General features: G+C 37.3%; 1 protein-coding gene across 1 annotated transcript in view; it reads right to left on the bottom strand.

Moving 5' to 3' along the window:
• Window positions 1-7,817, bottom strand: part of ece1 (endothelin converting enzyme 1) — a 34,806-nt gene extending 26,989 nt beyond the window's left edge. Inside the window, exon 1 of the mRNA XM_060857723.1 lies at window positions 7,700-7,817. Within this exon, the coding sequence (XP_060713706.1) occupies window positions 7,700-7,747 (48 nt within the window). The 5' untranslated portion in view covers window positions 7,748-7,817. The remainder of the gene's footprint in view (window positions 1-7,699) is intronic.
• Between the last annotated feature and the right edge of the window lie 4,557 nt (window positions 7,818-12,374).

Raw genomic sequence — 12,374 nt, 5'->3', positions numbered from 1 at the left:
CTTGATATGTCTTCCTCAGAGCCCTAAGTTTCACCTTTTCTCCCCCACAAACCTCCCTCAGGTTTAAACTCCAAAAGCACTGTCTTTCAGTAATACCCCTGTGCTGGGAGCATGATATGCTCTACCATGTGCTGTTCAGCAATTCTGTGGATTTAACTTTATTCCAGTAATCTTTGACAGTCCATATTGAGCAAGACACTCACAACAAAAAAAAAATGGGAGAAGACTTCAACAACTTGTGTGTGTGTTAAAAAAAAAACTAAGGGTGTCCGTGTATGTGTGGTTCAGAAATGACAGAGAGAGAAAGAGGAAGAGAGAGTGCATTCCATAGTGTGGTTTCGTTTAGAACAGGGAGGGACCCTTTAGAGGTTCGTCTACGCCCAATGTTTCCTGCCCCTAAGACATTCCAGGCCAAGGGGCGGGGTGCTTTTTTTTCTTTCTTTAAAATGCACAATGGCACTCCCACTCAAAGGTCCTGTTACTGTCACCAGATAAGTTTGACAGAACCAAGCTACCATGACGATTCAGTAAACAACCAATAAAAACTTTCTATTCTCATCATTGCTTTATTTATAATAAACTAAAGAACTGTCATTCCACATAATATCAATATGTTTCAGCTGAAAAAGAAAATATAAAGAGCTAAAGAATCGCTGCAATTGCAGATCTTTTTGGTTACATTTTCAACTTAGTTGTTCTTGTACAGAGTAAAATACGCAAAACACTCGCAGAATTAACTCAAGCAAGCTCAATATCACTAAGACACAACACTGGATTTGTTTCAATTTTCTATTCTTATCAAATTTAGAATTGAGAATATCTGACTTCTCTTACGTCGCCTCTAGAATTCTTCTGTGGCAGCTGTTCACCGAAGGCCAAGCCTCTGTGGTCTCAATGTCACTAAAGTTCTACTCAGAAGAAAACCCTCACCCTCACAAAACCTGTCCACAGTCCAGCCCTTATTCAAAGAAGCTGCTATGTTTTGTTTAACACCTCAGCCCAGAAAGATCCAACCTCAGCCTACTACTGATAAGCAATTGATTTGTTCAGCAGTGGCATTGTCCAAATCAACTTCTTATGACGTGAAAATGCCAAGACAGTTATCTTGTGGGTGGATATATGCATAGAGGGAAGGAAAGTGGTGTGAGGTGAGAAGGACTGGCTAAAAGCCAACTTTTGCCAAACCTTCGGAAGATATTAAGCTCTGCAGGGATGACATATGACAGTATGTTAAGCTATTACAAAAAAAAAAAAAAAAAATTATACAAAGAAATTTGCAAACTACGCTATGAAGCTTTTTGTCTTCATTAAAATGACTGCTTAATGCAAGATGAAACAGAATTGGAGAAATAATTCTTCTCCACTAATTCATTCTAAAAGCTGAATTATCAGGACACAACAAGAATTTAATCAACTGATGCCAGATGCCAAGCAACTGCCAAACATCTAGCCACATGTTCCCATTGGCCTAGGAGCTTTTACATTCTTTGCATGTACTGTATGCTAGCTTATGTTTTTCACTGGCACCAGCCCCTCAGGCATTTGGACCCCTTCCTAGCAAGACCTTCTGGCAGCAGAATAGAGGGTGGGTTTGGCAGAGTACAGTAGATCATAGCTGCAGGGAAACATCACTCAAATCAAATATGAAATTAAAGTTCAACTTTATAAATGCTACTGGCAAAGTAAAGTGCTTCATCTTGCCTCAGAACAGGGTGTATCCTGTATGGTGCTTCGAAATGATTAGTGCCTATTTAACTGCCTCGAAACAAAAGGCTAAGCAGGCATCAGATGAACAACAATCCAGGCGTGTGATGCCACCAGCAGTGTAGATGCACTCGTGTCCTTTCCCACAGCCTATTAAATTAAAATGGTTCCAGTGGGTGTGTTAATGTGTGCTAAAATTTCACAGCGATTAAATATTTAAAAAAAGTGTTTAACCATTTATTCACTACTGTCATGTGATTACTGAACAAATATTTAATCAAACTAAAACAAAGGAAAATAAAATTTATGAGGCCATTCATCAGCAGACACTCAATCCTGGTTAGGGCACTGTAGATCTGGAGCATATCCTATGAGGTCAATCATAAGGTACAATAACCTTTTTTGCTTCTCACCTTATTAGAGTATTCATTAAATATAAAACTGTAACTACAGTTAAACTGTAGCTAAAAACTGAAAACACGACACTAATGATTGAGCATTTCTTTTGAAAACACTAAGCACTTTATCAGGAACATCTGCACACTCATGTTTATATCTAATCAGCCAATTGTGTGGCAGCAGTGCATAAAAGCATACAGATATGACCAGCAGCTTCAGGTAATTTTAGAATGCACAACATAATAAACCATAAGGCAGATGGGCTACAACAGCATGAAGACCATGTCAGGTTGCACTTCTGTCAGCCAGGAACAGAAATCTGAGGCTACAATGGGCACAGGATCACCAACCTTGGGCAGTTGAATGCTGGAAAATGTAGTCTGGTCTGATGAATCTCAATTTCTGCTGAGACACAGAGATGGTGAAGTCAGAATTTGGCACCAAAACATGGACCCAGTCTGACTTGGGTCAACAGTGCAGGCTGGTGGAGGTGGTGTAATGGTGTGGGGAATGTTTTTTTGGTAGAATTGGGGCCTGTTTATACCAACCAACCATAATTTTAAGCCTATTATAAGCTCATTGCCAAAGCCTATTTATATATTGTTGCTTATGTGGTGCATTTCATCATAGTCATTAAAAATCTCATAATGAATACTTACAGTATTAAAATGTACCATGTTATGAAGTAAAAGTCATCTCAAATTAATTTCATGAACATGACAATGAGTTTAAAGTTGTTTGGGTGCCTTCCCAGTCACCAGATCTGAATCCAATAGAACACTCTTGTGTATATATACACACTGTATATAGTGGCACAGTGCCGATATTTAGGAGCATTGCTGCACAACTCTAGGGTTGTGAAGAATTACGCCATTAGACAGAAATAGCTAAAGACCCACTGGTGTAAACAGATAATCAGATCATTTTCAGAATGGAAATTCCATAAATATTATCCTTCAGGGGGTTATGCTTGGTAACAGCCATTAGGAGATCAAACTTCTGTTTTGTCATGAGAATCTCATCATGTGGACCTCGATGGCCATACCATTTACAGTTATATTTACACAGTATTTAGAGGGAATTATTGTTGGATGTTAAGTGACATCTGAATTGCTCCACCTGTGCTCAAACCAAAGGTGAAGGAACTTTGCCAGGTAGAATGTTTAATCTGCTACTGGTTACCCAAAACTGATGTCCCAGGACTCAGGTGCTTCCACATATTCAGTTTGAAGGCCGATTGAATCTTGAAAAAGATTTTGTATTTTCTGCATCAGTGAGCTGCTAAATTAAGAAATTTCAATTAAATTTTATTTGTATAGCGCTTTTAACAGAAGAAGAAGAAGAAGAAATAAGTGAATATATACAATTAAAGTTTAAAAGTAATTTAAAAAAGATTAACTTTACATTTAAAATACTATATATCTATCCCTATCCCTAATGAGCAAGCTGGAGGCAACGGCAGCAAGGAAAAACTCCATGAGATGATAAGAGGAAGAAACCTTGAGAGGAACCAGGTGCAGAAGGGAACCCATCCTCATTTGGGTGGCACTCTACAGTAAATAGTGTAAATGTAAATAATGTCATTTTTACAACAGTTTATATTAGTGCAACCAAGAGCTCCTGAGGAACTAATGGGTCATCGTAAACTCTGAGTTCAGCGCAGACCTGATTGTTGATAAAGACCAGACCATACAGCTGACTGACACAACATTGGTGCAAAAGAAGGCATGACAGTCTCCGGGCGGCTTCATACACAACAATCCCATGAGACACTGGCTGACCATGCAGATCAAACACTGGCAAGGTGACCACCAGGTGACAAGACTCTAGCCAAAAATGAGATTCAAACAGAATGCAGAAATTCCTTATTTTCTGGATGTTGATATAGTCAATAACATGATAAAGGTTTGTTTACACTTTTCTATTGCTGTATTTCTGACCAATGAGCAGCACAGTAATTTCAGCAATACACACCAGCACACAATTTTTTTATTTTGCTTGAATAATTGAATTGGGAAAACAAAACAAATCAAATAGCAAATAAATACACATTTATCAAAGTTATCACGGATTCAGACTCACCAGCTAAATTAACATATTTGAAATCTCTTATATTTGATTAAGGGCACCTCAGTCATGGCCGGCCCGAGACTCGAACTAACAACCTTAGGGTTAGGAGTCAGACTCTCTAACCATTAGGCCATGACTGTTTATGATGGATATGATGACCACCATCCTAGAAGATGCCAATTACTACTATAAATCTTTTAGAATTATGCAATTCCAAACCACTCTCACAACATTTGAGACCTCTCAGTGACTATTTAAACATGAACGTATGCCAATATTTTGGCATACCTTAAGACAGAGGTCACCAATCCATGTCACCAGTGTGAAGAAATTTACCTATGAATTTATCTTTATCTCCCCATGACCCGAGGTAGTTCGGATAAGCGGTAGAAGATGAATGAATGAATGAATGAATGAATTTACCTTTATATAACCTGGACTGTTTCACGTTAGTTTGAAAGTTTTTACTTAGACCCTTGACCTGTTGTGAAGTTACTGTGCCATTGTTTATTTGGTTTCACCTCTTTTTCTTTAATATGTTTACATTAAATCCATTAATCCATTAATCCATGGTTACATTAAATCCATTAGGTCCTTGCCTGGTCGCTCACTGCCTGACCTCTTGATTTCTGTTTATGAGTACTGCCTATTTTTTGTGTCTTGTTGTTGTGCTTGTGTTTCTTCTAATAAAGTCCAACATTTGTTTGTGCAAGTAAGGAGTTTGTGCCTATATTGCACCTTTTACGTCCCACAATCCTCTGCCCAGGATGTCTAACTATCTAAATAAAAAAGGTTCAAACTGTGTTTTCTCTGAATAAATGTGGCACAAGGTCAAATCCAACTGTTAATGGACATTTAATAACTGACCTTCCGGGATCAGAAGGCAAATATCTCATTAGTACAAAAGGACAGAATGACCCACACTGTAACAGTTTTAGATTGTGACGTGTTGTGTTACATCTTGGCCCATGGAGTCTAAGAGCTCCAGAATATCTGGATTTAGTTACTGCCATTAAACAAGGCAGCAAACCACAAGCATGCATCAGTAATTCATCACGTATTCTGTAAACCAGCTGGTCATTTGTGGCAAACAAGCCTCCATCCAGGACAAGTGGGCTCTGGGTGTGTGTGTTTGTGTGTGTATATGTATTATTTATGGGAATGGAAAGTCCTCATAAGTACAATAAGACAGGTATATGTGTATTTGAACACACATATCTTAAATAAGAGATATAACACAACACACAATAATTTTGGTTGCTACTAGAAAATAAAAAAAATCTCATATCTACCCAGGAACGTGAGGACTCCCATAAACCAGAAAAATACTCTATTGCCTAGTAAAAACTACCACTTAATAATAAAATATTGCAGACAAAGGTGGTATGTGTGTAAGAACAAGTGAACTGAAAAAATAACAAATTTCAAAACAATATTATCAGTGATATGAGGATGAAGATGTCTTCCTATAAAAACATGGGAATGGGAAACACTTGGAAAAAGAATAGTTTCCAGACTATGTTGAGGAGGGAAGCGATTTCCACCTCCTACACACTGGGAAGTTGGCCAGAATGACTGTGACCTGATAGTGGTAAGTGTTAGAGGGAGAATTCCAGCCTTGGGGGCATGGGGTAAGGGATTTCAAGCTGACCACTAAACAGACCTTTAGTGCACTTCATTCTGTTTCCAGTTTCACATATCCGCTTTATGTTGGAAAATTGTCCTAGATAACTTTTTCAAGGAAACAGGTGTACAGGTCAGGCTAAAGGAGTCCTAAAGTTTTACAGGCTATCCCACTCTTTCACCCCTCTACACTTAAGAGCTGCACTGCATTCTGTATCTCTGAGCCCTATGATGGATTTCTCATTAATATGAAGCTCTTGCTGTTCTTTAAGAGCAAAATCTGACACATATTCCTTTTATATGAGCTATTCCTTTTATATGTGTAAAAAATTACAGATTTTCTCCTATTAACCACCCTTATAACCACACTAGCAAAAACAATCTCTTCCAAGCCACAAAATGAACATTAAATTCACATCATAAACATTAAATATAAACATATTTAATTGTTTCTGCAGTGATATGGATTTATATGGAATTGGGAATGTATTAACCCTTCATTTTGGCACAAGAGAAACTTCATCACACAAGGTGATCACATAACAGGTTAGACACTTATCAGCACACATCCTTGTTCCAGGAACTGTGTGAAAAGCCATGACTATGTGCACCTTCTGAACACTACAATCCATAAAACCTATTTCTACTTTGACTGCATGCCACCAGAACAAAAATGTAAACTAACCTTTTAAAGGCTTTCTGATCTGTAGTAGACTGTGTACTAACCTCCTGGTTAATCCCAATGCGGGATAGAGTTCCATATCAACGACTGTTCCGGGTAGTGCATGCAACAAACCCCACCACCATGTAAATTCAGATTTGAGGATTCAGTTTTACAGCATTCAGTTTGTATGAGGCTTATCATTCCAGCTGTCTGCTGTTAGCCTCAAAATGACTGGCTCTCTCTCAGTGTGAGTAAATGATTAGCCCATGTTCAGACAGTGTGCAGCCACACATTCACACATATGACAAAGGATTTTGGATTCTCTAAAATAAAGATAAGAAGGAAAAATCATCACCATCAGTTTAAAGTGAATGGTGAAAGTTCTGGGAAATAAAAAAGGAACAAATATGCTGAGTGTGCTAATTCTTTGATTAAAAACAAAACAAAAAACAACAAAAAAAACAACTGTATAAGGCATCTTTTAACCAGTCACATTTCGACTTTAAAGAAGTAAATAATATTTAAAATAACCAACCTTATGTATACATGTATGTATATAATGAAACACAATAATGTGTTTAAAAAATGTCTCCTAACAGCAAGCATATGCAATCATGTAGAAGTACAAATAAGACCCAATGAATTCCTTGTCTTAATGTATAATATATCTTTTGCCTAAGAAGTATTATCTATTATCAATGACAAGTACAGTTCATTTACATCACTTAGCTTAATCACTTAATTTTTATCTCATTTTTTTTATACAACTGTGCAATTGAGGGTTAAGCGGCAGTAGGAACCTGGTGGACGTAGGAATCGAACTCACAACCTTCCGATTGGTAGACCTAAGGTAGCTCACTAAGCTTTTTGTCAATATATTTCACCACTTTTTAAAATCTGTTTGATATTTATTTCTATCTTGGGTACAAATGTCCATTTTTTTTGTAGTATTATAAATATAAAGAAGAACACCACAAGTAAATAATTTATTTTCATGTTCAGTTGAAAATGAGCCAAGCACATAAAGTATTCTGGTGAAAAAAACCTGTATGTGTACACTTTATGTAAAAAAAAATAAAATAAATAAAAAAACAAATAAAAATAAAAAAACGTGTATAATAGCAATATGAAAGCAAGCACACAAACCAGAACAAAACAATTCTGTTATTTAGAAAGAAACATCAACCCTGGAACCTATTAGTTAAAAAAAACAGAAAACAGAAAAACAGAGACTCTTACCATCGTAACTTCTTTCTCTTCCTGCAGTGAAGAGATTCTACGTGTCATGAGCAAACAGATCACATGTAATCACAAATAGACTGAAACGTCTCCGTTTGTTCAACTCGCTTGCTTTCTGTGGTGTTTATTATAGGAACTTTTTCAACCAATCGCGTTTGGAAGGAGCTCCTCAGCGTTTCGGGCCAATTACGAAGCACCATTTGGGGAAGAGGCGGGTCTGTCATTGCAGAAACCCACGAGATTGAGTGACGTTCCCTCATGTTGCCTGCGCAATGTTTAGTAAACAAGGACCCTAATAATGTACCGCTAATGATTACTCTGGGAATTAGCTACTTAGGTGCAGAGCGGATGACAAACATTAAGATTGGTTTGTTGAGTTATTTCTAGACATTTAACATTGAATATTTAGGCTCATTAAATAAAAATCAGTGCTTCTTAAAATAGGATAGATTTCAACATGACTTACACAGGGCATGTTTAAGGAGACAGGAGAATCATTTTATTTCTTTATTTCTTTCTTTATTTAAACTTTTCAACAACAGACAGTAAATCATTACTAGTGAATAACTAATACTGTTAGAAGTATTTTTTCTTTTATTTTGACTCGGTTCTATTATTAAATAAGCACAGATTTGCAAACAAACAAACAAACAAACAAACAAACAAACAAATCTATTCTTTCATTTGCATCTAATTTTAAATAGACTATAATATATATATATATATATATATATATATATATATATATATATATATATATATATATATATATATGTATGTATACAGTATATATATTCTTTTGTTGGGATATAAGTTTAAATGGACTAAAAAACAAACCAAAACGGTTTGAAAATTGGGTTCAATGGAATCATTAGGGATTCCAAAGGAAATAAACAGCTGCTTTCAGAGTAGTCAAACAAACAAACAAACAAACAAGAGGTTTGCTTGTTTCTGCATTTCAAACGTAACGAGTTGGAGCAATTGGGATTAAATGTGTATTCGCATAACTGCTATAAATGTGAAAATCACATTATACGTTTATGGTATTTATATCTCCTGAAATAATAGCATGGGATCTTCTGGTGTGCCTACACATTTTATTTCACTGTATTATATCACTGCAGCATAATGAAAAAAAAAATCATTGATGAAAAAATCAAATAAAGATAAACATGATCTCAATGTGGGGGCACGGTGGCTTAGTGGATAGCACGTTCGCCTCACACCTCCAGGGTTGGGGGTTTGATTCCCGCCTTTTGTGTGGAGTTTGCATGTTCTCCCCGTGCCTCTGGGGTTTCCTCTGGGTACTCCGGTTTCCCCCCCGGTCCAAAGACATGCATGGTAGGTTGATTGGCATCTCTGGAAAATTGTCCGTAGTGTGTGATTGCATGAGTGAATGAGAGTGTGTGTGTGCCCTGCGATGGGTTGGCACTCAGTCCAGGGTTTATCCTGCCTTGATGCCCGATGACGCCTGAGATAAGCGGTAGAAAATGAATGAATGATCTCAATGCTTTTAACATTTTTGTTTGTGAATTTCAGTTTTGAGTATTTTAGTCTACAATCTCTAGAGTTTATACAGAAGGTGCAATAAACAAAAAACAAGCAAAGACTTTTATAGTTCTGTGGGTGTAAACACCTTGTTAATCAGAGAGGTCAGAGGACAAAGTTACAGGAATTTATGTATTTCAGTAGAACAACAAAACTTTGATATACTTACCTCATTGTAGTCTGTATTTTATATTGATTATACTGCAATGTCTTTATGCCTCTTCAACTTTACCTTCATGGATGATGAGGGTCCATGCCTGGATAAATGAGTTCAACCCATTGACTTGGTTCAACCACACAGAAATGCTTAAACTTATTATATTTCTCAGAATTTAATGTGAGATTAATTTCTAAGGTTTTGATTTTATAAAGTCTCAAAAGTGTTATCTAGAATTTCAGATTATATGGTTACTAACCTGAATACTACACTCCCTGACAAAAGTCGTGTCGCCTATCCAAGTTGTAGGAACAACAAATAATAACTTGACTTCTAATTGATCATTTGGAATCAGAAGTGGCTTATATGAAAGGCAAAGGCCTCTAGTTTACACTTATTTTACCAAAATAAAATCTTATCAAGCCTTGATTTTTAATTATTTAATTAGGACAGAAAAGTCAGACTTTGCTTAGACAAAAGTCTTGTCATTTAACAGAAATAATGTACAGTACAGAACATAAAGTCATGGTGCAATGGAAAAAGAATTAATATTGTGTATGACTCCCATGAGCTTGGAGGACTGCATCCATACGTCTCGGCAATGACTCAAATAACTTATTAATAAAGTCATCTGGAATGGCAAAAAAAGCATTCTTGTAGGACTCCTAGAGTTCATCAAGATTATTTGGTTTCATCTTCAATGCCTCCTCCTTCATCTTACCCCAGTCATGCTTAATAATGTTCATGTCCAGTGACTGGGCTGGCCAATCCTGGAGCACCTTGACCTTCTTTGCTTTCAGGAACTTTGATGTGGAGGCTGAAGTATGAGAAGGAGTGCCATCCTGCTGAAGAATTTGCTCTCACATGTGGTATGTAATGGGCAGCAAGAATGTCTTGATACCTCAGGCTTTTGATGTTGCCATCCACTCTGCAGATCTCTCGCACGCCCCCATACTGAATGTAAGCCCAAACCATGATTTTTCTTCCACCGAACTTGACTGTTTTCTGTGTGAATCTTGGGTCCATCCGGGTTCCAATAGGTCTTCTGCAGTTTTTGCGACGATTGGGATGCAGTTCAATAGATGATTCATCAGAAAAATCAACCTTCTGCCACTTTTCCACAGCCCATCCTTCCTGCAAGCTGTGGGTCTTGGCAAATGCAACACGATTTTATAGTTGTATTCTGTTTAATGCTAGTTTCTGGTGACCAGTTGTTATGTAGCTCTGCTGCAGGTGAAAAAGGGCTGGCCCTGGACTGTCAAACCAACAAACGGTCCTATCGAACAGTTGTCTTACGGGGTCTGCCTGACCTGGGCCTGTCATGAACTTCACCGGTTTCTTCAAATCTTTTTCTTATCCTCTCCACTTAATGTTTAGATACATTAAAGATGTAGCAGGAGAGAGGAGACTTGGTCTTCAGGCTCTTGATGATCAGCACTTTGGTCTGTGGTTGAATCTTTGACATGCTGTCAGAGGTCAGGATGCATTTCAAATGAAGGTTGGGTGTGCTGGGGTTCTTCTACACATCTGGGAATGTGTTAATTACAGTATTTCTCACAGGTGAGAATCCTTTAAAGATGTGACAAGACTTTTGTCTAAGCAAAGTCTGACCTTTCTGTCCTAATTAAATAATTAAAAATCAAGGCACGATAAGATTTTATTTTGGTAAAATAAGCTTAATCTAGAGGCCTTTGGCTTTCATATAAGCCACTTCTGATTCCAAATGATCAACTAGAAGTCAACGACAAGACTTTTGTCAGGGAGTGTAGTCTAGTTTAAAGCAACAGATTGTGTGGGTTAATTAAAAAAATCAAGTTAGATTAATAGGTTGTGTTTTTGTGCTTACAGTAAAAGGAGATTAGATTAAATTAGTTCAATTCAATTCAACTCAAATTTATTTGTATAGTTACTACCTTGGATGGTAAATTAAGAAACCTTGAGAGGAACCAGACTCAAAGGGGAACCCATCCTCATTTGGGTGACAAAACTGGCGGTTAATTAAATTAGATCTATAGTCATCTCATGCCTTTTTGGCTCTTGCAGAATGAACTATTTGTCTTTAAGAGCGCAGTGACATCTAGTGGCTTAATTTGACCGAGCAATTGGGATTAAGTGCGAAATCATGACTGCTATCTGCAAACTGTGTGTTATCGCATTGGAGTGGAAAAGTGAAATGAAATTACTGTATTTATCACCCTCAGTGTACTTTTCACTGTATTAGGAACACCTATACACATTTGTGTAATTATCCAAGCACCCTGTCGTGTGGCAGCAGCACATTCAATATCATGCAGATTCAGGTCAAGAGTTTCAGTTAATGCTGACATTAAACATTAGAATGATTAGAAAAATGTGATCTCATTTCCTTTACCATGTTTGTTGATTGTTCTAGTATTTCAGAAACTTCTGATCTACTGGGATTTCCCTCAGCACTCTAGAATTTACACAGAATGGTTAAAAAAAATAAAGATTTTGAGTGAGTGACAGTTCTGTGGTTGGAAATAGCTATGGTCAGATTGGGTTAAGCTGCCTAGCATTATATAGTTATTCTTTACATTAATGGGGAGCAGAAAAGCATCTCAGCATGCAAGGATTTGAGAAACACACCTTGTATTTTGAGAGTCTTCAGATGTCTAGTATGAGTGAGTATGTGACTATGATCTACCTAACAGTTTGATGTGTGATCTGAGATGCTCTTCTACTAAACACAGTTGTACAGAGTGCTTATTTGAGGTTCTGTATTTCCTGTCACCTCAAACCATTTATTATTACACGTCCATACACCCTGGACGGAGTGTGTGTGTGTGTGTGTGTGTGTGTGTGTGTGTGTGTGTGTGTGTGTGTGTGTGTGTGTGTGAGTGATGGGTTGGCACTCCGTCCAGGGTGTATGACGCCTGAGATAGGCACAGGCTCCCCGTGACCCGAGGTAGTTCGGATAAGCGGTAGAAAATGAATGACTAATAATGATTT

Source organism: Tachysurus vachellii, chromosome 22 (genome assembly GCF_030014155.1).
Source record: "Tachysurus vachellii isolate PV-2020 chromosome 22, HZAU_Pvac_v1, whole genome shotgun sequence".
Lineage (NCBI taxonomy): Eukaryota > Metazoa > Chordata > Actinopteri > Siluriformes > Bagridae > Tachysurus > Tachysurus vachellii.
This window is presented reverse-complemented; position numbering and strand designations above follow the sequence as displayed.